This window comes from Triturus cristatus, chromosome 4_2 (assembly GCF_964204655.1).
Source record: "Triturus cristatus chromosome 4_2, aTriCri1.1, whole genome shotgun sequence".
Taxonomy (NCBI): domain Eukaryota; kingdom Metazoa; phylum Chordata; class Amphibia; order Caudata; family Salamandridae; genus Triturus; species Triturus cristatus.
The window spans coordinates 767774185-767801367 of record NC_140586.1 but is presented as its reverse complement, the minus strand read 5'-3'; the positions used below and the strand labels follow the sequence as shown (position 1 = coordinate 767801367).

General features: G+C 48.5%; 1 protein-coding gene across 1 annotated transcript in view; it reads right to left on the bottom strand.

Annotated features, from left to right (window-relative positions):
* The window catches only part of LOC146835008 (metalloprotease TIKI2-like), a 606712-nt gene extending 591931 nt beyond the window's left edge, over positions 1-14781 (bottom strand). Inside the window, exons 1-2 of the mRNA XM_085602674.1 lie at positions 14234-14781; positions 12493-13053 (exon numbers count right to left, since the gene is read on the bottom strand). Of these exons, the coding sequence (XP_085458800.1) occupies positions 12493-13053; positions 14234-14344 (672 nt within the window). The 5' untranslated portion in view covers positions 14345-14781. The remainder of the gene's footprint in view (positions 1-12492; positions 13054-14233) is intronic.
* Between the last annotated feature and the right edge of the window lie 12402 nt (positions 14782-27183).

Here is a 27183-nt window from a genome sequence, read left to right as displayed (position 1 = left end):
TTGGGGAAAATTGATGCTGCCAAAAAATAAGAAAGCAAAACGAAAGACAAGTATTGCAAGAGGACATCAACACTAAAAACCATGTTGGCATTTATGAATACTGTCAATTCTCCCAAGAAACAACAAACACAGTAATCTTATGTATATATATGTATATATGTGCCAAGTTCTGCTGTGAAGCAATGGACACGGATACATCATACTAAGGGCAAATATATCTAAATTAAAATCTTGCTGTGAGTCCATAAAAAATCCTAAACAGCAATTTATATAAAGGTTTTTCAATGAGGCTATGAACACGAAAAAAATCCTACTAAGAGCCAATGTATACATGCAAGTCTTGCTTTGAGGCACTGGACACTGATAAATCCTATCCCCTGCAAATCTTGTTGACTGAAAAGAATAATGTCTAACACTGCTGGACACAAGACAAAGTGATAAATCATGCTGTGGTACAGACACACAACAAACCCTACAAAAGACCGGGATGTGTTGCTTGATACTACACTGCGTATTCTTCAAATACTGATAAACTTTCCAGAAATGTTTGTAGAAATTAAGAATGGGCCAAAGTGGCATTCCTATAGGAAAGGCATCACATGATTGAGAGCTCCTGAATGTTCATTTTTTGCAGGTGTTGCCATAGTTTCTGTTATAGTGAAAGTGGGAAACAAAAAATCTCTGAAATCACTGATGTAAGGGACCACGGCATAAGCTAATGACAAAATCCAGAAATGCTGTCGATGAGAGGAACAGGATACCTACTTTGTTAACGTAGCATGTGATGTCTTTGGACAGGAGAACAGTGAATATTCAGAATTTTCCAGGGGCAATATTTCTGTATATCACCTGAATATCAGATCTAAACGAATTCCACCATGTATTTTACATCCATCTGTGCTAGAGGTGGGCGAGCTAACAAATTAACAGGAGAGAGACGAGCCAGAGCTGAGGCAAGGGTCAGGCTCGGATCTTAGAGCCAGTGCACGAGCCACGTGAAAATGTTTACTATGTAAATCATACACCAAACATCACGTAAAATATGATAAAGTATCTTCAAAATTCAAAAAGCTTATTTGTTTGACATGTGGTAACTTTGACATTAATATGTCACATTAAAGCAATGCACTGAGAAGTACTTAATTAAAAGTACTTCAGTTTAGCCTTTTACATTTTTAAACATGAACCATTAGTGAAGTAAGAGGCAAGACAATTGTCACATTAACCCTGTATGTGGTCCAGATTATTATAGAGCAACATCATAGTCCATTAAATCAAACACAACAGGTTTTTGTACTACTGGTATCCCGAACTGACATATTTGATAGTGTTTTTATACATGATAACGGGGGAAAAAATGTGGGGGGTGAAGTAAAATATTTGCCTAAGATCACACAATGTAAGCAGGGAAGCCATGATTCATCCAGGTTTTCTGGTTTCACTCTGTACAAATTAGCCAGTTGATGATATCTATTTGACTTTCCTTATGTTAAGATCTTATTGTTAAATTTTTTACATTTTTCTGCAGTTTTTATTCTGCGCAAACTCAACCCAAAGCTATTGGAGCTCATTACATGAGCACCAGTTACATTACACATGGACACATTCATTTTTGGTAGGCACAGGGAGATTATGGGGCATATTATCAAGCTTGGAGTTAAAATTATTGCCGCTTAAGCGGCAGAAAACTGCCGCTAAAGCGGCGATAATGGGCTTGATAATATGCCGCAGAGAATTCCAATAGAAGCCCATGTTTACACCAGACATGGGCTTCTATGGGAATTCTCAAGGACATATTATCTAGCCCATTATCGCCGCTTTAGCGGCAGTTTTCTGCCGCTAAAGCGGCGATAATTTTAACTCTGTTTCTTGATAATATGCCCCGAAGTGATTTGTCCAGAATCACAGGGTGTTGAGTCGATGCTGAGACTTCGAAACAGACTCCCCAGGTCCAGCATCAACAGCTCTGGCAGTAACGCCACATCTAGGCTACAGAGAGGAAGGCAGGCAGAATCCACAAGAACGCTCGGCTCGTTATGAGCTCATGGTTCCAGCATAGCCTCAAGCTGAGCTAGAGCCAGGCTTCAGACTCGAGCCTGGCTTGAGCTTTCAGTGGCTCACCCACCTCTAATCTCTGCAACCGGTATAGTTAAATGACAGGACAGAGGTGTAAATCAAACTTTTAATGTTTTTGTTTTTTTCAGAAACAAAATCCCAAAGCAGGATTTTTTTTGTTTAAATAAAAAAAGTAATGAACCCCTCACCATGGGAGTTTTCCCCCATTGAGTGGATTTCATTTTGCAGTTTCCACTGCCAGGTGTTTTGAAAAGTGAAAACTTGCCATTTGTTCTCCCATTCTGATTATGGTGGGAGGACAAATGGCAAAACATCCGATGGCCCTTGCTCTGTTGGTCCATCAGAGGAGTATGTTGGCGGGGGAGACAGAGCAGTCTCTGTCGTCGACATACTGAAGGTCCGCCTGCTTCTATATGAGGCGGGCGGACCTTAAGTTTGGGGAGAAGGTACCCCAACACCTGCAACAAAGTAGTCTACGCAAAACTCTAAATCGAGCCCACGTGTAGCTCTCTTAGGTTTTCTCAGGTTTGTATTTCATTGTATTACATAGTCTCCATACCACCAGCTCCGCCCTTTAGCATGGGCGAGCGGGGCCCAGGCCCAGGGCACCAATTTTCTGAGGGATGCATGGAGCTGTGTGCATTAAGGCTATGCCAACTGCAGCGCCCTTCTAGTCTTGTTCTAGCCTTGTCCTTGTCCCTGCCTGTTTGTTTATGTCTGATTTGCCAGTTTGCAGTGGTTTTAGTTCTTCATAATCATACGGCAGGCAATGTTTTTAACACCCGTTTTGGCCCCCCTTCTCTGCCCTTCCTTCACCCTCTGACCCCTGCTGGCACACTTCAACAAAACCATCATCATTGTGAGGCAGCTAGGCTATCGGGGATGTAGGTGAGCTGGGGGAGGTCCGGGGACGTTTGTGGCCAGTCCCTGCTCATCCAGGTACTCACCCGTGAACTCAAAAGGGATCCCCTTCTACTCCATTTAATTCACTATCATCAGCAATGGCGCCAAATGCTCTCCCCGTCCAAGCCCAGGGCGCTATCTCGGCAAAGGCTGGCTCTGCATGTCACTTACGCTTCAAATTCATTAAACTCTCGCAGCATTATATTTTTGTGTCTCCATGCCGTCTTGCACACATCCATCCACCCTCCTCTCTCACTGTGTCTATTGGTGTCTATTGCATTCCTGAATCCATGCTGCGGCATCTCTTGCTCCTCCGATTAGCCAGTGTTCCTTGTCATTCCCTCTCTTCCCCTCTCTTCCCCTCTCCTCTCTCCCCTGCTCCCTCTCCTTTCTGACTTAATAGCGGTGCAATCATCATTAAATCAGCAATGGGGGTCAGACCATTAGACACTCTGTACTGACATCTATATCTAACTCGCGGCTCACAAGATCGAACCTATGTTCATCGTTCTGGGTATGATCGATTAGGTAAAAGTAATGCCTGTCATTTACTTTGCTTAGAAACAGCAAAATGGCAGAATCAATCACTATATAAATTCGTTAAAACGTCAGTATCATATATTTTCTTTCCTATCCCTCTGTCTACGCACTGCCTGTCAATGTAGATCAAAAAATTATATAAATGGAAAACAACCCTTCAATGAATCAATCAACATAAAATGAGAACCTTCACTGTGATAGTCTAGAAATAAAGGTGAAAGGCTTGACAGACCGAACGGTGTAAGAGCCAGTCCTGGCCATGCAAGTCTGGAAACTGAGAGTTCTGTTTGAATGTACAATTACAGCACAGTCCTCAACTGTTACCCAGTAACTTTGAAGTCTTAAATATGGTTGAATTAGAGTCCCTTTTTAGAAAATCAAGCATTTGTATAATTGTGGTAAGTCTGAGTCTGTCTTTCAAACGTGACATCCAGTGCATAATTGTATGTATTTCATGTTTTAAAACATTTAACATGCAAACTCACCCTGAGGGTAGACAGGACATTCAATACATTCTCTACACCTCCACCACACAACTGAGGGAGGTCTGCCTTGCTTCAAGATGGCCGCCACCCTGGTGGCTGTTATTGTCCAACGGCTGCTTCACTCAAAACATAGGGAACGTGGTGAGAGAAAAACACTCTGTTGCAGCAATCCCACCATGCTGGAGAGGCATGGCAACCTTAGAAGTCTACCACTAAAGATTTGGATAATGGCAAATACCCATATTACAGGTGATGGCGAGAAACTGAAAACCTTATTCATGCAAATCTCAGACACTTGATGGGGATTCTGTGGCGCATCACTGTGAGTTATGATGGAACTTCAGGGAGTTGGTGCCATAAAAAACTAATCGTGGACTGGCCAGTGTGAATTAGATGGCCAATCAGGCACTGTCCACGTGATTTTCTCCATCATTGATAAAGTGAGGCTTTGCTGTTGTAAAGATGAAACTGGGGCAAACAAAAGTACAGCACAATGGACAGGCCTCCTGAAAATGGATGGTAAAAATCCCACTACTGCCGTGAACCGTGTCCGTCGAGAGACTAGAAGTGGGAGCAATAATCTGGAAACTGTTTGGAATGTGGAGCTGGAAAGATGAGAACAAGTCAAAGAAGACTCCATCTTGTTAATAACATGAGAACATGGAATAACAGGAAGTCCTTGCTCTGCAGACTTAGCAGTTTCTAACCCAGGCTTGCACTCTGTTTGTCTCTGGCACTGACCCCTGGCTAAGAGGTTGCAAAGGCAGAGCCATAAACAAAGAGTAAATAGGCCCTTAAGAATCATGCTTACTTCACGAGCTAAGATTGTCAGACATTTCCTTTGTCTTTCTGCAGACTCCGTGTTCTAAGGTTCCCCAGTTTTCTGGTATCAAAGGACTTGAAACGTAGGTCTGTGGCTACACTAAAGCTGCCCCAGCTCATCACACTTCTGGCCTGGCATTGCTGTTATATATCATGATTTCTGCATGCTCTCGCTGACGAGGCACTGAGCACCACTGAGTGATATCCCCACTACACATGCATGTGCACCACCTGAAACTGCCTCCAGCAAACTTGATACAGTCATTATGTGAAAGTCGAAAACTAAAGTATGCTTAATTAGATAATATTAGCAGCTGTTAATAACACAACAAAAAAGATACAAAACTGAATAACGAGGGCTAGACACAAACAATATATGGTGTTAAGATTCAAAGCACATGCAATACAACATCCTCTAACATAAATTAGATCAGACTTAATTTTAAGCTTGTGGAACACCCCCGCGCCGCACGGCCACCAGCTGCTGCGTGTGCCCATTGCCTGCCCTCTGCCTCGCTGCCTGCCTCGCTGCCGGCTGCCGGCTGACTCCGCTGTTGTGTGTTTTGGTTTGTTTTTGCCGTCATTTGTGCCTGTTATTTTCTCCTTTGTGCCCGTGTTAACGTACTGATCTCCATTTGTGCCTGCTGTATTTTTATTGTTGTTGTGTGCCAGTGCCAGCGTTTTCCTTCCTGGTTGCCCGCCTACCTCGCCGCCCTCCGTCTTCCCTCCCCGCTCCCCGCTTCCCGCCACCACCGCTGACCCCGCCCCTTTCTTTCCTTCTGTTCCCTCCCCGCTCCCGCCTCCCAGCTGCTCTGCCCACCCGCGCACTTGGCCTTATATGGCGACCGTGCGACGCAGGTGAGTGTGACCCACTTGTGGAACACCCCCGCGCCGCACGGCCACCAGCTGCTGCGTGTGCCCATTGCCTGCCCTCTGCCTCGCTGCCTGCCTCGCTCCCGCCTCCCAGCTGCTCCGCCCACCCGCGCACTTCGCCTTATATGGCGACCGTGCGAACGCGCAGCGGTCACGCGCAGCGGGCTCGCCGATTGTGCACCGAAGGCGCGCCAAAGGCAAGCCCGTCTACGCCCATCTGCGCCTGGACCGCGCCCAGTGCCAGGACCCCTGGACCTCGAAGACCCCGGCCGACCCGCCAGACGTACTCCGCCGCCACCCTCAACGCACTCAACACCGGCCGACTCCCAGATTGCCATCAAGCTACACCACGACGCACCCACGGACCTTTCAGCTGCCACGCCTGCAAATTCACCTGCATCCGGACCTGCCCCGCACCAGCAGCCGCCAAGTCGAACACCAGCAGCACCCACCTCAAGTGCATCCTGCTCAACACCCGCTCCGTCCACAGACACGCCATCGAACTCTGGAACCTCCTAGACGCCACAGCCCCTGACGTTGCCTTCCTCACAGAGACCTGGATGAACGCCTCTTCAGCTCCCGACATCGCCATCGCTATCCCGGAGGGCTACAAGATCGTCCGGAGGGACCGCAACGCCAACCAGATGGGAGGAGGCATCGCCATCATCCACAGGAACACCATCCGCATCACGACCAGCACCGACGACACCCTGACCACCGCCGAACACCTGCATTTCCAGATCCACACCGACCCGAAGACCACCCTCAGAGGCACCCTGATCTACCGACCCCCGGGACCACGCACACAATTCAGCGAGGACATCGCCGACTTCGTCAGCCAGCATTCCCTCCCCTCCGCCGACTACATCCTCCTGGGGGACCTCAACTTCCACCTGGAGAAGAACAACGACCGCAACACCAGCACCCTGCTCGACAACCTCGCCAATCTTGGACTCAAGCAGCTGGTGTCCACCCCCACCCACCTCGCCGGACACACACTCGACGCAGTCTTCTCGTCCTGCACAGACATAGACTTCAGCCACGCCACAGAGCTACAATGGACGGACCACAGCTGCGTCCACTTCACCTTCAAGAGAACGACGACTCACCACCACCAGCAACAGGCCGCCCGCAGAAGCTGGAACAAGATCACAGCAGACCAGCTCGCCACCTCCCTGAGCCAGCACCCTCCTGCCAGCTCAGCGAACCCCAGCCAGGCCGCCGACAACCTCACGAAGTGGATCAGCAACTGCGCGGACGAACTCGCCCCGCTGAGGACCCCGCCCAGCAGACCCGGCAGCAAGAAAGCCCCGTGGTTCACCGACGAACTCAAGAGCTCCAAGAAGAACTGCCGAGCCCTCGAGAAAGTCTGGAGAAGGGATCCTACACCGGACAACAGAACCACCTTCAAGCTGGCCACCCGGAAGCACCACCAGCTGATCCGCGCCGCCAAGAAAACTGCTTTCAAGGACCGGCTGGACAACAACGCACACAACTACAAGGAACTCTTCAACATCGTGAAAGAGCTATCCAACCCCAGCGCAGGAAACAACGACATCACCCCATCGCAAGACCTCTGCAACTCCCTCGCTTCATACTTCCACAACAAGATCGCTGACATACACAACAGCTTCAACAACCAACAAACGCACACCAAGCCCGAACAACCACCCCTCACCACCACCCTCCACGCCTGGACCCCGATCAGCACCGAAGACACCATCCGCACGATGAACTCCATCCACTCCGGATCACCGACCGACCCCTGCCCTCACCACGTCTTCAACAAGGCTGACGCTGTCATCGCACCCCACCTGCGAGACATCATCAACACATCCTTCGACACCGCCACCTTCCCGGAAAGCTGGAAGCACGCCGAACTCAGCGCTCTACTCAAGAAACCCACAGCGGACCCCACCGAACTCAAGAACTACCGCCCCATCTCGCTCCTCCCGTTCCCAGCCAAAGTCATCGAGAAGACCGTCAACAAGCAGATGGCCGCCTTCCTCGAGACGAATGGATCCCTCGACCCCTCACAGTCCGGCTTCCGAGCAAATCACAGCACCGAGACCGCCCTCATCGCCGCCACCGATGACATTCGAGCCCTGATGGACAACGGAGAAACAGCGGCCCTCATCCTCCTAGACCTCTCCGCAGCATTCGACACTGTCTGCCACCGCACCCTAGTACAGCGCCTCAGCAACGTCGGAATCCAGGACAAGGCGCTGGAATGGATCATCTCCTTCCTCGACGGAAGAACACAGAGAGTCCGTCTACCACCGTACAAGTCAGAGGCCACCGAAGTCTTCTGCGGCGTCCCTCAAGGATCCTCACTGAGCCCCACCCTCTTCAACGTCTACATGAGCCCCCTCGCGGCCATCGCACGCCAACACAACCTCAACATAATCTCCTACGCCGACGACACCCAGCTGATCCTCTCCCTGACCAACGACCCCGCCACCGCCAGAGCCAACCTGCACGAAGGGATGAAAGAGGTAGCCGAGTGGATGACGACCAGCCGCCTGAAACTGAACTCGGACAAGACGGAGGTCCTCATCCTGGGCTCCTCACCCTCCGCCTGGGACGACTCCTGGTGGCCTCCCGCCCTGGGCACCGCACCCAAACCGACAGACCATGCACGCAACCTGGGCTTCATCCTGGACTCCTCCCTCTCCATGACCAGGCAAGTCAACAACGTCTCCTCGGCGTGCTTCAACATCCTACGCATGCTACGGAAGATCTTCTGGTGGATCCCCACCGAGACCAGGAAGAACGTCACCCAGGCCCTCGTCACCAGCCGACTGGACTACGGCAACGCCCTCTACGCCGGTACCACCGCCAAGCTCCAGAAGAGACTCCAGCGGATCCAGAACGCCTCAGCCAGACTCATCCTCGACATCCCACGAACCAGCCACATCTCCGGACATCTGAGAGACCTGCACTGGCTCCCCGTCAACAAAAGAATCACCTTCCGCCTCCTCACCCACGCACACAAAGCCCTACACGACCAAGGCCCGAGCTACCTCAACAGCCGAATCAACTTCTACGCTCCCAATCGCCACCTCCGATCAGCCAACCACGCCCTCGCCGCCGTCCCCCGCATCCGAAGAGCGACTACAGGAGGAAGGTCCTTCTCCTACCTGGCCGCCAAGACCTGGAACTCCCTCCCGACCGACCTGCGCCTGACCCAAGACCACCTCTCCTTCAGGAAGAAGCTGAAGACCTGGCTGTTCGAGCAGTAGCGGCACCCCCCCCCCACCCCCAGCGCCTTGAGACCCTACGGGTATGTAGTGCGCTCTATAAATGTCTTTGATTGATTGATTGAAGCATGCAATAAATGTTTACATTTTAGGGAAATGTGCCTTTAAAAGAGATTCCAAAAGTGTGTTTTCGAACTGAATGAAATGTATTTAAATATATTGCGTTTTGAATTAGAAGCTATACACGATATAAACCATCTGATTTTATCTTGGGTCACAACAGAAGCTCCTATTTAAGTTGCCATACAGTTTGCAGTTTGGGATTGATAAGTAAGGCGCATGGGTGTTTGTCGTTATAATGAGTTCCTCAAGACTGTCTGCAGCACAGAGTGCAGAGTGACTGCATGAAGGGTGCACACCTGTTCACCTGCCCACGCTCCAGCTGCATGCAGAGGTGATGCTAAAATATTCCCCGCCAAGCAATCCCCGCTGACAGCACTCACAGGTCCGGATCCCTCCCATCCTTCCATCGCTGGGAAACTGAACACCATTAAATAGGGTAGCTGTAACTTTAGTGACAGCAAAACTGTTATGTCAACTTTTAAACAGAAACAAAACTACGTCACATCATTGTGTAAGTATCAAAGAAAGGCGTCTGCATCAAAGACATCACACCATCCGTCAGTGATCATAAGGACCAGGAATGAGACAAAAACGACAGAGTTCAAAAGGCCTTCCATAACTACAGTAGTAAAGTTATTGGAATGCACCTGCAAAGATGGGAAATGACTACAGAGCTGCAGACAGGTGAATGGGTGGACCGGAAGGGCAGGCCTCGTGCAGCTGTCAGTGATGATTTATGCCCCATCTCTGTCTGCCTAGACAATGGAGCACATGCCTTGGGGCTGATGCTCGACTGATTGTGGTGCTGGTCACTTCATTCGGTGCCTCGCGTCACAGTGGGCCTGTTTGTCCTGTTTGGACATTTAAGACTATGTCAAGGCATTTCAAACTGTGTCTGGCGTTTGACTGCTATGCTCGGGGCCTATGGGGTCTCCGTCTGTATGGCTGCGTCCATGCACATGAGGGCTGCCCCTGAGCGTCTTCAGGGCAGCAGTGGCTGTGCTGCTGCATGTCAGGAGGTCATGTGGCACATATTGCTACTGCACGTGGCCAGGTGGGGTTGTACTGGGCATGTGATGGCTGCGCCACGCTCATACCAAAGGTTCATCCTAGCATGCAATGGCTGCTCCGCTGGCGTGTCATGGCAGGACCCTGGTTAGTGAAACTGTAGCCATTACAATGAGTTCTTATTTTCTGCACTGCTTCAATTTTTGATCTTGCACGTTTTGCTGTTTCTTTTAATCCAGTGAAGACATCACATGCTATGGCGTCTTAAGGACATAAATCATGTGACGTCCTCTGATGTCATTGATGTCAAAGGTCGTATGATGTCACTTCCTATAATGTCACCATGGGTCAAAGGTCAAGTGACATTACTGGCGGTACGCAGCCATGCATGAAAGAAGTCATTTCCAGTTGCTCTGGTATTTTAGTGAATGGATAGCTGAGAGTCCGGGACATGTCACAGGTAGGTGGGTGGCAGACAACTGATTGAGTTCCCACCCTTACACAAAGGTGCTTGTCTCAGAGAACTGATGGACGGTGACACCTGAGCCACCAGTATATCCCGATGAAACAACACAGACGAAAAACAACTGATTCTGCTAAAAACACATGCCATGGTCGTCAAGCACTCCTGGCCGCAAAAGTAAAACATGAGACACGACCCTGAACAGCGGTGGCCCGCAGGCCTGCGCGAGGCAATGATTTCAGTCAAGACTGAGGCACAGAGAAAATGCATGCATTCCTCACTTGAGGTAAACTGTTCCAGAAAACAATACGTTTTTAGTAACAGAATGCATAACCACAGAATTGCTCTTTTGTTTCTCTCCTTAAACTTTGTGTAACAATCTGCACCTATTTTTCCCCGTTTCATTATTTGACTCTGGGTTTTTTACTTCCCATTCCAGCCTCGCGCCTTCCTTCTTCCCTCCCCGCCTGCCTGCCTTCCTTCTCACCCTCCTCCTCACTCCCCACACCTCAGCCAGCCCCTCGTGTTTTGCCGTGCCTGCTCGACCCCCCTCCCCACCTTCCCCCCCACCATGGCACATCGCGGTGTATGTACTGAGAGGACGTTTTTACGGCGCGCAGCCTCGCGCTTCTCAGAGGCGCTAGACGTGTAACACGTGCGCGGTCGGCTCGGCTTTCTGACATCTGAGCCCGCGGATCACGGAGCAACTCAGCGCCCTGATTAGGCAGAGCTCTTGTCGGGCAAGTTACTGCTGACAGGTTGTGGGACCCAACTCACTGGAAGGCAGAATAAACAGCCTTCCAGCGAGTGCACCATATAAAGCATGTATCTGCAGATGTTTACATGGCCTGAAACGTTTCGTTCCCACGTCACAACTCACAATTAATTTCCTTCACTTCTGCACAATAAATATAGATCTTTGTGATTCCAAAAGCTTAAATTGGAGCGCACAATAATTATAGCTTTGTGATTGCAAAACTTTACATTGGAGCAGCGATGTATTCACTCACAGGCTGTTCGCTATTCTTTTCTGAAGTTTTATCATTTTATTTTTGGCGTTGACATATGTAGACCTGCTCACTTGAAAATAAAATTCGTAGTGTGATAAGGGGGTGTGGCCTTGGAGGGTGCGGGGCTTTATGCTGAACTGCTTTAAGGCCCGTCTGTCCCTGTGCCTTGCCCCCATTGACCTCCTCCCCCCTCCGAAAAAACAAAAACACAAAGGCTGCCCATGTCCCGGGGTGTTTTCACACCTCTTCATGGACTTCGGCTGGCTGGGGCAGTCTCCAAAGAGGAGCTGGAAACCCGCACTGCTCCAGTGATTTTCAGCTTCTCTGCCCTGTCACCCTGTGATTCCGACTCCTCACGCGGGACCGTGTGAAGAGATCCGAAATCGTGTGACGCATGGTCACACCCTGTGAGTTGGGGTCTGCATATACGTTCTACAGTGTTAATGTCCTGCGACGGATATCTCTGCTGGCCCATTGGTGGCTCGTTGACACCAAGCAAACTCACTCAGCAAGCAGACAAGCTACCAGCAAATACATTACAGTTTCACGTAAGACCCCAGACCAGATACACACATTGAAGCCTTCAATCAGAAAGGATGGGTTCTCTGCGGAAACACGACGGACACGTCACTAATTGCGTTAGCACACACACTAATGGCCATTTTACTGCGCTGATTGGATTACGAGGAATGACGTGCAGACATAGTATAATCATCATCTTTCTGGTTCTGCTACCAGACATAGCTCTCATGTGCAGTGTAGCGGTATTACCGCATGTTTAACGCCACAATACCACATTTAACACGCCTTTCTATACTTCTGAAATGTTCTCAGTGAGGGCCTGAAAACGGTAAAACCATATGTTAACCAGACTTGCTGCTTCTGCTTATTTCATACATTTGCATGTAAAGAATGACTACAGGTAAGAGCCTTATTCCACCAGCGCCTGAGGGGCTCGCTCGAGATGAAGCATGACGCGCGTTCCTCACCTGGGAGAAGTTGAGTCCGTTCAGAGGGTGGCATTGCTCCTCCACCCGCTCCACCGCTCCGGTCCGCTTCCGCATCCGCTCGGCCTCCTGCGCCAGGTACAGGTCCAGCACGGGCACTCCTCGCGACCGGATGTCCGTCTCGGTCAGAGAGTTGACCATCAGCATCACCCACACAGGCCGCTTCCTCTCCCAGTTGCCCGCGATGGCGTTGAAGAGGTAGTCGGCGTAGAGCCCTTTGCCCCTCTGGTCCGGGGTCATCCAGTAGGGCATCATGACCTTGACGTAGTCCAGGTGCCGCTTCAGCCGGCGGTACAGGTCGCGCGGCAGCACGTCCTGGAGGTTCTCCCCGTGAGGCAGCATCTGGCAGCTCGCCAGAGCCGAGATGGTGTAGGGGTCCGTGAGGTCCAGCTCGAAGTAGACACTCGAGCTCTCCCGGAAGGCTCGCTTGGAGTTATCAGGGATGAAGTCCCACACCCGTGTGTAGGGCACATGGATCGTTCCAAACATGTAGGCTGGGGGGTCTCTCTTGATGGTCCACAAAAAGGAATTCAAGTCACTTTGCTGGGTGGAAACAGAAGGGACATGCCATCAGTTAACAGGCAAGACATGACATAGCAATGGGCATTTTTAATTAAAAAGCAATAATCAGTTCCGATTGTGCCTGATAAAGTAATTCGGGCGCAGTATATGGCAGTTTTTTAAGAGGATTAAATAATGTAATTAAACATTGAAGTCTGGTTTAGAGTTCGTGTCTCGTGGAGAGTGAATGTGTGCAACTAGAGAGAGCAACGCAGGTAGCTAGGTAGAAAGAAGGACTGGAAAACAGGCAGGGGAGAGGTGGACTGGCAGTCAGATGTATGAAGAGACAGATAATTATATGAAAAGGTGTCTGTGTAGGTAGGTAGAGGGATGAGAGAGCGAGAGAGAGGGTTGGGGAGATAGACAGAGGTCGACAGATAAATGAAATTAAATGCAAATTGAACTTGCAGAGCGCTCTACTACCCAGTGGTGCCTAGGCGCTAAAATGCCAGATAGACAGAGACTGACGGAATAGATAGGCAAGAAGGCAGATAGATGGATAGATAGATAGATAGATAGATAGATAGATAGATAGATAGATAGATAGATAGACAGACAGACAGACAGACAGACAGATAGATAGATAGATAGATAGATAGATAGATAGATAGATAGATAGATAGATAGATAGATAGATAGATAGATAGATAGATAGATAGATAGATAGATAGATAGATAGATGTTCTGCAAATGAAATGGCACTTAAAGGACAAATAACCCCCTTGTCAGCAACAGTCAACCACTGCTGTCTTGCACATTATGTATATGTGCAGCATAGAATGAGGATGCGCGGCATTGCTCTGTATGCAATGCCTGTGCTACAATAATCATAACAATCTTCAAACTAAACAATTGTTAAATGAACTGCACGTGAATGGCACACACAGGCGCGCGCCTTGTCAACTCGCCGCGGTGAAGACCCCATTAGCACACTAGAGCGTAAGTGTGTCAGTACAAACAAGGACGTGAAGCACCTCTAAGTGGCATCAACATCCCATTAGCGCGCTTGCTGTGTGCTGTTGATGTGGGTCGTGAACACTTGGGGTCAATATTTGCAATTGGTGCCTGAACCTGCAAAGGCAACAACAGGGAGAGAGGCAATCTCGTGGAAAGTTATACAGTGTAAAGGTGAGGTTAGCAGTCATAAACGGGGTCATCTCACCGATGTTGGGGGCTCACAGCGCCTCGTGGGGTCCACCAGATGCTTCCTGCAGGTTACAGTCAGCGGCAGCACGCTCAAGATGAACCATTGCAGCCCGGCCAGAGGTTGCATCCTGTCTTCAGGGGAGAAGTGGTTTCAAAGCGCGCGAGTCCCCTCCACAGCCAGCAAGTGCATGCGGCCCGCGCAGGGCAGGGGGGAGCAGAGGCAGGGACAGCACAGTCACACCGTGTGCGCAAGGTCACACCGCCTCAGAGGGCTCCGGGACGACTCTGCCATGCTGTCTGGGACAGTTCCCTCAGCTTCGGCAGAGGGAAAGGTCCGGCGGATGGGGGATCTGTCCTGCCGCCCGCGGGGAGGGCGGGGTGAGGCAATCAGAGGCTGACAGAGGTGCTGTCACGACTGGGAATAATCCGGGCAAACACGAGAGTGTGCGTCCAAAGTGTGCTCCCTTGTCTGTAGAGCAAAAGCAGCGCCAGAACTGACGAACAAGTTAGAGGGGGGATCCGGTTACGCGGCAAGAACCACTTTTAACCCTTCGCTTCCACACTGCACTACAGGTGGGCTGCTGGGGGGTTGGGCTGAGGATTGCTCTTTAAACCGCCGCGAGGAGGGGTGGACGCTGATCTGCATATCAGCTTGTGCCAGGAAGTTTTACAACTCGGTCATATGCAGCGCGGGCTCCCAAATCAGCTTTCAGCTTTCCAAACATCCCGGCGTGAACTTTATTTTTTAACTCAGACCTGGGATTTGTCCTCTAGAGGGCGCTGGTCTCATGATTCTGAACCTGAAACGAATGGAGCCTTAGGAAGCAGCAGTGAGCTGGTCTCTCTGTCCCCATGCCGTTCAGGATACCCCCTTCACTTGTTTAGAATTGGACCAACCGTACCTAACCTAACCTAACCTTTGCAACCCAAGGCATTTTAGGGATTTTATATAAACTCACTGAAATCTGATTTTTAAAAGAAGGTTATTCAATAAGTAACCTACGCAAACTACATTTTCCCACTCTTTATACTATTATTCTGAATAATTATTGTTCTTTTTCCACTGGCCTATCTCTTTTGCTACAGTTTTTTTTTTCGTCTTTATATCAGGTTTCTTCTCCTAATTTTTCTTGTCGCCCTTTTTTCTGTTTCTAATTCGTTTTTTCTCATTCTATTCTCTTTCTTATTCTTTCTCTTAAAGCTTTCTATCTTTCCTCTTTTTCTTCTTTTATTATTAATCTCAAGCTCTGTAATAACTCTATTGCACATCAAGGAGAGCCTCGTTCCAGATATGCGCTCTTAAAATCAAAGTGACAAATGATTATTTAATTATAGGTCAGTTATGACTGCTTACATAATAGAAACCGACCAAGATTATTATTGCTGCCCACTCAACTCCTCAACTTTGACAAATGTAAACATTTCTTGCTAAAAAAGGGCGCCTGCTTGACTGGACACGTCAAGCGTGCACAAAAACACGCAACTAAACATCCACACAAGGGATAGGGCAGTACCAAATACTTCTCGGATAGTTTTGTGCAAATGCTACTATTGATTTTAATTCCATCCAGATATGATTTTGTCACTTTTGTAAAGAAACAACTTAAAGTAAATCATAGGTCCTGTAAATAAAGGCTTTAGGCCATGCAACAATTGTTGATTTAAAATAAGACAATTCTGCTTACATTCTTATAAGAAGGTATCTGATATAAAGATGAAAACTCCAGAAGGTAAGAGTAGAATCATTTATTTCCTAACTCCTCTCTCCACCAGTATTCCTCCAGTCTCTCACTCAACATTCTAAGGTCCACTTCAGGGACTCGGAACAAACCAATACAAAGTAGGGGTGATACAGGAGGAACATACCAAGTATAATTATACTAATCAGTGAATGTAACATACCTTGGAAAGAAAACACATCGTAACACATCTTCCCCTTAATACAAACGAATAAACATTGTAATACAACAAATTTTCACTTAAAGTAAACAGATAATTACTTGTACCTAATAAAGTCTTTGTGCCAAACTTGAGTTTTGCGTGTTCTTCGTGTGATAGGTAAATCATTGAGGTCTTGATTTTGTGTCACTGCTGCATGGTCATAAGATTGGCTGTGTGAGTGTTGAGATTTAACTAACCTATCCATGCTCCACATTTGGTCATTATCTAATATGGCTGTGTTGTTTCTTACAGCTGTGATGCGCATAGGTTTTGAAAACTTAGTTTCAGGATCGCTCCTTCTTGGCATCTTAATGCATACCCAGTCTTCCACTTTCCATTGTGGGATTTTGGTCCCATGTTTAGTGTCATACTGAATTTTGTACTTGGTTTGGTGTGCATCAATTTTGTCCCTGAAAGCTTGCATGTCCATAGTGATGTGGGATCCCCCTCCTAACCAATTCGGGAAAATTTTTGTACCCGGTTTCCTTCCTCTTAAAGCCGAAAAAGGAGACATACCAGTAACTGAATTCGGAGTGGTGTGATAAGCCCACAACATTTCTTGTAACACTTGTTCAGTGGGTATTCTATTTACCACCGCCAATTGTATACAACCTTTGACCATGCGGTTCATTCTTTCCACTAACCCATTTGCCCTTGGACAGTATAGTGGCGTTCTCAAATGTGATATATTAAGTTTACTTAAGAACTCTGTCATGGCGTGGGACGTAAACTGGACTCCGTTATCAGTGATCATGGAGGATGGTTTGCCTTCCTGAGCAAATGTATCTTTAAGAAATTGAATTACAGATGCAGTAGTTACCTGGTAGACCATTTTGACTACGGTCCAGTGAGAATGGAAGTCAACTAAGACCAGTGCGAACTGTTTCCCCACCCCCTTGAAAATGAGAGGACCTATGATGTCCAATGCAATCTTCTCCCATGGTTTATCTGGTACAGCTATAGGGGAGATGGGGAATTTCCTGGTTACTCTAGATTTGTCACTGTTGGAACATGTAACGCAATATTTTTTACATTTGTCTCCACTAACGAGTCCATTTTGGGGAACCAATACCTTTCACGTAACCTTGCCTTCGTTAAGCTCCTGCCCAAGTGGCCCTCGTGAACAAGGTCAATTAATTTACTCCTAATAGACTCTGGTGGAATTATTTTATCATTTCTGAATAAAATACCTTGATCTAAGTTAAGCTCAAAACGTACCTCCCACAACATCCTTACATCTGCACAAATCTGATCAGAAGAATCGGGCCAACCCTGTAGTGTAAGAAATGACCTGTGTCATAGTGTTGTCTGAGTTCATGCAATCTAGCCATTCCTGTGTAGTGATGGTATTCAGGTTGAGTTGGAAGACCGGGTACTCAGGAGTTTCGAATTGTTCCTCCTTGTCAATTGGACTTCTAGACAGGAAATCTGCTGCAGAATTTTGAATACCAGGAACATATTTGATTGTGAAACAGAAACCCTCTAAGCTTAGTAACCACTTAGCTATGCGGAGAGTGTTACATGAGTTATTCTTTGGGTTAAACATGAAAATTAGAGGTTTATGATCAGTACGTAAACAAAATTGAATACCCCACAGAAAGAATTTGAAATGTTTCACCCCCCAAAAACAAGCCAACGCTTCTCTTTCCACCACCGAATAGTTCCTTTCCGCTTTGGTAAGGGATCGTGATGCAAACACAACAATTCTTTCTTTGCCATCAATAACTTGCGATAGGGTAGCCCCTAACCCTTTCCCACTTGCATCTGTAGTAAGAAAGGTCCTGCGGTTGTGTTCAAAGTTGCACAAATACGGAGCAGAGAGTATACCTTCCTTTACTTTAGAAAATGATGTCTGATGTTCATCTGCCCATTTGAATTGAGTGTTGTTCTTTGTAAGTTCTCTGAGGTTGGCGCTTAGATCTGAGAAATGGTTTACATATTTCACCATATTGAAGAACCGGGCTATTTAAGCCTGGCGGCGCAGGGTACGCCTGAAATCTTCTGAGTTCGCCTTCCAAATTACAGAGACACGGAACACTCTGCCTGGCATAGGAATTTACATTTATTAGCTGCAGCTAGGTACAGTTGTCCCGGAAGTACATCAGAGGTAGGTTCTCAGGAGACTGCCACTTCAATCCGTGGCTCACAGTCTTTTGAAGCGCTTGAATCCCCTAAAGCAACAACCCCCTCCATGTGCAATAAAAATACAAATCATCCACAAGAAAACATTCTTTGTACAAGATACAGGATAATGGGCAATAGAAATTCCTTCCCTACGGTTGTGTTCTCTACCCGACCCTATAGGTCAGGTGGCATAGCCATTCCTGGGTTAAATCAGTTTACGACAGGACGCGTTTGCGTGTTGAAGATGGTGATTCGTAAAACAACTGGAGAGGTCGAGGACAGTCACCAAAGGTCAATAGATGGTTATCTGGGGAATTAGTTGCTTCGAGAGGGGTCTCAGAATGGACTTAGCTCAGGGAAACAGGAAAGGTCGTGTAATATGTCCAACAATATAGAACGTGAGAGAAACGCTATGGAGGTTGAAGGGGGCCTGAGTGAGGGCAACAGCATAATGGTGTTACAAACAAAGATGGGGCCGTATTTGAATTTCCTCAGACCCTCCTTTTGCCATTACTCAGGCAAAGAAACCAGAGGCTGTTTCTAATCTGAATCGACTTCAATAGCCATGAAATCTACAAGTTGTTGTTGCAGCATTATCTTTGTGTCCGCTGCTTTCTGTGATACCGGTTTTGGAACACACAGGGTGGCGCAGAGCCCGCATATAGCTGGAAAACATTTTAGGCAAAGGCAACATGAGAAGAGAATATCCAAAGCCGCTCCGACAAATGTAAGAATCTTCCACCCCCATGTAGACAGTAGTCCCCCAAACCATCCCATCAGAGACCAATTCCCTTCATCCTGGTGAACGGAGTCAGCAATCTTATGTAGCTTAGAGATGGCTTGGTATACTGTAGGGGCGTTGTCTGGAATAAAAATGCAGCAGCTAGATCCGATCAATCTGCGTACGCCCCCACGGTCAGCAAGGATGATATCTAATACCATCCTGTTCTGAAGCGTGACAAGGCGGTCAGCAGTTAGTTCTGCAGTGATGTTACTCAAAGCTCCAGCTGTGTCATTGACAGTGGCTTCTCCGACTCGAATTAGTTCCTTATGTCTCTACTGTTGGCTATTGAGCCCCAGAATGGAAGGAGTCCTTTCAAGACATCCCCAACTTCTTGTCCTGACGTATCCTGGCCAGACGCCACCCCTCTTTTCTGTAAATGATGCTTGGCATCTGCTATATATGTAGGGGGTAACAACCAAGCGATATAACAAGTGCCTCTCCAATTACCAGGTAGAGAAGTGTAAGCCTTATTTCCACACACGAAGTATGTATTGCGTGAGGGAACCATGCAAGGCCAATCTGTCCCATTCAATGTCACAATATGTTGGCAATTGCTTGTACCTTTATATCCTAACCCTCCTTTCCTAATACAGACTGGTGCTTGTCGTGGTACCACTAGAAAAGTTTGTCCTTTTCGAGAGGTTCTACTAGAGGGCAGAAAATACAAATCCGTAGATTTGGTTTGGCGATCAGCATATTCTGACTTCTCACTATCCGTCCCATATATCCTTTTTCTGTCTCGCCAACATAAATGGTATAGATGTACTCCCAAGCTCCTTACTTCTCGAGTATCCCCATCTCCAGAAAATACCCAACTGGCGCTCAATTCCCACCATGCACTACAAGAGCCATCAAATGAAAAAGGAAGGGTAATGTATGGCATTCCAGTATTCACCGAACTTGGCAGAAGACCACAAACCCAATAGTTCGTCGCATTAGTGGCCAATTGATGTTGGTGTAGCATGGAAACAGATGTGTTGTTGCGGAATTCACTCCTTCTTGACTCAACATGAGGTGGTAGAGTGCCATGTGTATGCATTTCAACCGTAACTTCAGGAGTAGGTTGTGTAAAAACTACGTGTAATCCCCATCCTATACAAGACAATATAATACATATCAAAATCAATATCATTAAAACCACTATAAAACGATTATGCAATAATTTACAATGCTTTGTGTTCATTGCTTGCGTTTTGTTCATTCCCTTTGTCAACAGTTATTTCCAACTCTAAATATTGCCCGTGACGGGAGGTTGCTTCACTCAGCTGTGATTGTCTGTAGTTCTTTTATACTTTCTTACAAGTCCCACAGGCCTAGAGCCACAACTTGGGTCACAAGTCTGAGACTTACGATCACGGCCCTGCAATCATGTGGAAATCGGGGTAAAGACAAAGTCAATGAAGCACTATTGAGGTATTTTGTTCAGTCGGGGCCTCAAATCGTACCTCCGCGAACCAGGCACAGTTTGCTCTTGGAAAAGGAGATGGGGTTTAGTAGTGTCCAATTTCACTGCCGGTGGTATAGCTGTCTGGAGGACCTCGTCGTCGTCTTGTCCCTCTCCGGCAAAGTCTAGGCGCGCATCGCTGAATAGTCCAAATCTTGGTACTCTTCCGGTTTCAGAGTCACTAATTTGTTTATGAACCCATTGATCATAAGGCAATGGTAGGGGCACTTTCTTGCAATGTACCCTATGTACCCAGTTCTTTTTGCCGACCACCTTTACTGCAGTACGCGTCGTCAGTAGCACCTGACGAGGTTCTTGCCAGCGAGGTTCCAAGTTCTTTGGCCTCTGGAAGTTTTTGACGCAGACTCAGTCTCCCGGCCGTATGGTGTGACCAGGATCCGTTGAAGCCTGGGGCAAAGTATCTTGTACCTGTTGGTGAAGGATACGTAACTTAGTGGTTAGATCATGTAAATAGTCAATTAACAATGGATGCTCTATCTCTGAGTATTTCTTTGGCCTTGGGACTCCCCAAACATTTGCAGGGCGTCCAAAGACAACCTCATAAGGACTAAGCCCCATTCGGGAATGGGTGGTTGTTCTGGTGGATAAGAGAGCCAAGGGCAAGGAATCAGGCCAGGCAAGACCCGTGCTGGCTTGTATTTTCGTCAGTTTAAGCTTAAGGGTGCCATTATAGCATTTCACCAAACCTGCTGACTGAGGATGGTTTGCTCCGTGGAATTTTTGCTGAATGCCAAGGCCTGTACATACTTTCTGCATGATCTGACCCACAAATTCACTCCCGTTGTCACTCCAAATAATTCTGGGTAACCCAAATCTTGGCAGACACTCCTTTAAAAGGACTTTTGCCGTGGATAGAGCAGTATTATCTTTCAGGGGATAGGCCTCTACCCATCGGGAGAAGGCACATACCACAACAAGAATGTACTTCAGATTGTTACATCGTTCCACGTGGATGTAATCTATTTGTAAAACCTCAAAAGGGTAAGTTGGGGGAGCAAAGTGTCCTGCTGGTGTTGGTGTTCCCTTCCCAGGGTTATGCATCAAGCATACAATACAATGCTTAACCAGATTGTCTGCACATTTAGGGATCCCCACATTCTTCCATACCGGAGCCAGAAGCTTGCATATACCTTTAGCGCTAATATGGGCTGGATCATGTGCCATGGTAACTACTGGGAGTACATAAGCATCTGGTAACAACCAGCGTTGATGTTCTGACAAGTCTGTCCAGCACCCTGTCACATCCAATCTTCCTATACTTTCTTTCCACGTACTCAATTCTTTCTCTGTGCCCTCTGCCTGGATCGTTTTCACACTGTCCACAGTATTCTCACACGTCCCTCCTTGTGCAACCCATCTAGCAGAGCCCATAACATACATGCGGCTTGTAGTGTCTTTAGCTGTCTCTTTCGCTATCTGGTCTGCGAAAGCATTTCCTTGACCTACATCATCAGTGATATTCTTATGTGCACTACACTTCACAATTGCTATCTGAGTGGGCAAAGTGAGTGATTCAAGGAGGTCATTTACCAATTGGCCATGCTGTATCTTAGTGCCATGGGATGTGAGAAACCCTCTTTCCTCCTGTGTCGAGCGGCTGTGCACGGCGGTTGGATCCAGACCGTGCATTGTGGTACAGGCGGGCGTAGAGAAAACTGACCTGCATTCCTCCCCCGGGGAGAGTTGCCTGCCCTATCTGTAACCTGCAGGACTCAGTAAGCTTACCCTCCTACAGGGCTGACTCCGATAAAGCTGATGGGGCACATGCAGCCTGCCTAATCCTTTGGAGCCCAAAACATAGGAGGGCAAAGATAAGAGGAGAAAAGATTTAAAGACACAGAAAAGACTTGGGGTGGGGGGGCGCCTGGTCAGGCAAGGTGACCGGGGCACCCACTGAGCCTGGGACCTCATCTCTATACATCAGCCAATCAATCGGGGCTGACCAAGGGTCTTGAGAGGGCCCAGGGGCAGTGTGTTGCGGACGGCACTGCGGTACCGGAGCCCCTTCACTTTCATCTCCTGGCTGTCTGGAACAGTGCACACCTTCCTCCCCCATAATGGGTAAAACTAAGGAAACTGACTCCTGAGGCGAATAGCCGGGAGAGATGCTCGCTTTTTTTTTTTTTAATTGAATTTCTGTATTGTGTGTTTTTAACTTGTGACTCACTTGTCCCTGGGCACTCCCCCCTCCAAAAGCTACCTGATATCCCCGCGCAGCAGATCTAAGTGCTGCCGCGGGTGGGAAAAATCAATCGCTGCCATTCACCACAGCACACAGGCCACGCCCACTGCCGGGAGGCCACGCCCCCTCACCAAGCCCTATATGAGCCGCGCCGCAGATCGCTGCACGCATTAGAGGAAACTGACTCCTGAGGCGAATAGCCGGGAGAGATGCTCGCTTTTTTTCTTTTAAAAATTGAATTTCTGTATTGTGTGTTTTTAACTTGTGACTCACTTGTCCCTTGGCACTCCCCCCTCCAAAAGCTACCTGATATCCCCGCGCAGCAGATCTAAGTGCTGTCGCGGGTGGGAAAAATCAATCGCCGCCATTCACCACAGCCCACAGGCCACGCCCACTGCCGGGCGGCCATGCCCCCTATCCCCTCAAATAATGTGCCTCCCCCGGATGCGCAACGGTCGCACGCAGCAGGCGCGCCAAAGGCAAGCCCGTCTGCGCCCGTCCGCGGCCGGCCGGGGACAGGGGCCACCCCCCCATGTCCCCCTCCCAGGACTCATTACAGCTCTGCTGCCCTCCTCAAATGTAAACCCCCCACGGAAGCTTGCTGCCTTCACCGCCACCATCCCCTTAACCTCCCCACTTCCTGCCAACACTGCAATACCAGGCTCAACTCCCCCCGACTTAGACCGGACCAGCAAAACTACACCTTACTGCTCCTAAACTGCAGGTCCCTGCCTAAACATAGCGCAGAAATCTTTCTGCTAATAGACGAGCGGACTCCTGACGCCGTCTTTCTAACCGAGACCTGGCTAACCCCAGATTGTGATCCAGACGTGATACAAGCACTTCCCCCGGGTTACCAGATCTCTCGCAGGGATCGCATGCAGGGAAAGGGAGGAGGTCTTCCAATTATCCATAAATCCTTATACCAGTGCCACTGCACCCTGGACCCAATCCCAGATTGCGAAAGCATGTCTTTCTGCCTCAAACTCACCCCCAACGACAGTCTAACAGGGGCACTTGTGTATCGCCCCTAAGGCCCAATGAACCACTTCCACTCTTCACTACCCACGCTAATGGCTGAGTCTGCCATGTCCTCTTCCAACTTCACGGTTCTGGGCGACTTCAATATTCACTTTGACAACAGCACTGACAGCGTCGCTAATGAGCTAGTCTCTAGCTTGGCCGCTATCCAACTGGAGCAACTAATCCGGTCCCCCACTCATATCAAAGGTCACTTGCTTGACCCTGTCTTTAGCAATTGTCCCAACCTCTCGGTTGGTACCATCACAGACCTCCCCTGGACTGATCACTTACTTATCCCCATCCCCCTCAATTGGTCCACCCTCAAATTCACTTCCCCTACCCCTACACCACGAAAAATGAGAAACTGGTCTAGGCTCCCTCCGGAGCAGTGGTCGAGCCTACTGTCTGTCTCAAAGCACCCTCTCTCCCAGAACCCCATACCTGACAGCGGGAAATTCAACAAATGGATCGAGGATTCCATCGACTCTATTCTCCCCACCAGGAAAACAGTGCTAAAAAGAGCATGAGAAACTGCCCCCTGGTACTCGGAGGAGCTCAGGGAGAAAAAACGTCAGTGCAGAAAGCTTGAAAGGAAATGGCGCCTGGGATACGCCACCACTAACAAAAACAGGTATAGGGAAGCCATTAGGGAATACAAACTCGAAATAAATACAGCCCAGGCCTCCTACTATAAAGAGAAAATTATGGCAGCTAGATCCAAGTCAAGAGAAATTTACCAAGTAGTTAAAAGCCTGTCTAAGATCTCTCACCCTGTAGTCCCAGCCGATAATCCCATAGCTCGATGCAACGATCTAGCCGAATTTTTCTACCAAAAAATTAACAAGATATATTTATCCTTCACAGCCCCTGATTTGGAGCTTAGCTCCACTGAATCCCAACCTCTGATTACAACAGAACACCCCCCGCGAGTAACTCTGAACAATTTCCCACTATTGGACTTAGAATCACTCAAATCCCTAGCACAACAGACAAAATCAGGCTCCCCTCGCGACCCAGCTCCCCCTCGCACGATGATCATGGCCAGCCAAGTCATTTTCCCCACCCTCATGGAGATACTTAACAGCTCCATGCAAAAGGGAGTCGTTCCCCTCTCCTGGAAACAGGCGATGGTGAAAGCACTACTTAAGAAGCCCAATCTCAATCCCAACGACCCTAATAACTACCGCCCCGTCTCCCTGTTACCTTGGGCAAGCAAGATTCAGGAGAAACACATCAATCTCCACCTCACTAAATTCCTCGAAGAAAACCGGCTACTGGACTCCACCCAAACAGGATTCCGCCCCAAACATGACACGGAAACGGCTCTCCTAGCCGTGACGGAGGAATCTAGGAGGATCTTGGACCGAGGGGGATCAGTGGCAGTGGTCCTCCTCGATCTGAGCGCCGCGTTTGACACGGTGTGCCACAATACTCTGCTGTGTCGACTATCCGATCTGGATGTCTCCGGAGACGCCCTTGACTGGTTAGGATCCTTTTTGAGCGGAAGGACCTTCCAGGTCTTCGATGGTGACTCCTGCTCCACCAGGGCTCCTCCCTAAGCCCCACGCTGTTCAATGTGTACATGAGACCGCTGGCTGAGGTCGTCCGCCAATACGGTATCAAGATCATCTCGTATGCAGACGACACTCAGCTTGTGGTCTCCCTGGCACAGACGAACAGTGGGTACCCGCAAGCTAACTTGGCAGCCTGCATGGAGGATGTTAGGAGATGGGTGACAGCATCCTCATTAAAACTTAACGGTGACAAAACCGAGATCATGTTTCTCGGCCCCCCCACTCTCACCACTATCGACCAGCTATGGCCCTCCAGCTTAGGCCCACCACCAACCCCGAAGGAGGACATCAAAAATCTAGGAGTCTGGCTTGACAAAGCACTCACCCTCAACACTCAGGCAACTAAAACCTCAGCAACCTGCTTCGGGATCATGCGGATGTTGAGAAAAATCCTTCCAATCCTGCCCTTTGAAGCTAAGCAAGTTGTCCTCCAGGGCCTTATCCAGTCCCGGCTTGACTTCAACAACGCCCTCTACCTGGGAGCCCCTGAATACGTGCTGCAAAAACTCCAGCGGACCCAGAATTGCGCAGCTCGCATGCTACTCCAGATTCCTCGCAGAGAATCGGCTAAAACTGGGATCCGGTCACTCCACTGGCTACCTGTCAGGGAAAGAATAAAATTCAAAACCCTGTGCATATCCCAGCAAGCCTTCCATAGAGCTAGCCCTGAGATCAATCACTCACTTCTCACCCCCTACTGTCCCGGCAAACTACTTAGATCAACAAACGCATTTCTTACCGCAGTCCCTAGAATCAAAAGGTCCAGAGCAGGAGGCAGGTCCTTCACACTCAATGCCGCTAAATTATGGAACTCCCTTCCCCTCCCTCTAAGATCCAGCCCCACCCTCTCGTCCTTCCGTAAAGAGCTAAAAACATTCCTCTTCAGAAACTGATTCCTCCCCTTGCTCCCTCCCCCCGCCCCTCAGAGTACTACTTCCTCTATTCAGCGCTTGGACGCCCTCGGGCAGCAGTCACGCTTTACAAAACCCCTTTTCATTTCATTTCATTTCATTTCCACAGGTGGCCAAAACTATGGGCCACTCCAAACGCATACTGACTATCAGTATACACATTCACCCTTTTCCCTTCAGCCAACACACAAGCTCTAGTCAGTGCTATCAATTCAGCTGCCTGGGCTGAGTTATGTATAATACGCGCTGTTTCTACAACAGTGTATAAGGTAGTGACTGCATAGGCTGAGGTCGTTTCACCATTGGGAGGCTTAAAACAAGAACCGTCCACCCATAAGGTCCCATCCGGGTCCGGGAGTGGAGTATCCTTTAAATCAACTCTGCCTTTTGTCTCTTCCTCCGTGCGGAGGAAGCAGTCGTGTTGCACCTGAGTGTCATTTTCTACTGGAATTGGCAGCAATGTTGCCGGGTTCAAGGTATTACATCGCTTAATGGGTACGTGGCTAGCCAAGAGCGTCAATTCGTACCCTGAAAGGCGTGCACTCGTGAGTTGTTGAGTCTTTGTTCTGTTTAGGAGGGTGTCTACTGCATGCGGTACCATGACAATAAGGGTATTATCTAATACCAATCCAGCAGACTGGCGAATGGAAACTGCTGCTGCTGCTGTAGCCTCAAACAGCTAGGTAATGCCTTGGCCACCGGATCTAACGTGGCCGAAAAATAGGCACAGGGGCGTTGCTTGTCCCCAAATCGTTGCATTAAAACTGATAATGCGCAACCTTCTTTCTCATAAACATACAGTGTGAAAGGCTTACTTTAATCAGGAGTACCTAACACAGGGGCAGAGCACAAGGCAGTGCGTAAATCAGTGAAACTTTTCTGACATTCCGCAGTCCTTGGAAGCGGTTGTGGTGTATCTTTAAGAGTGAGTGCCAACAAAGGTTTTGCCAGAAGGGAAAAAT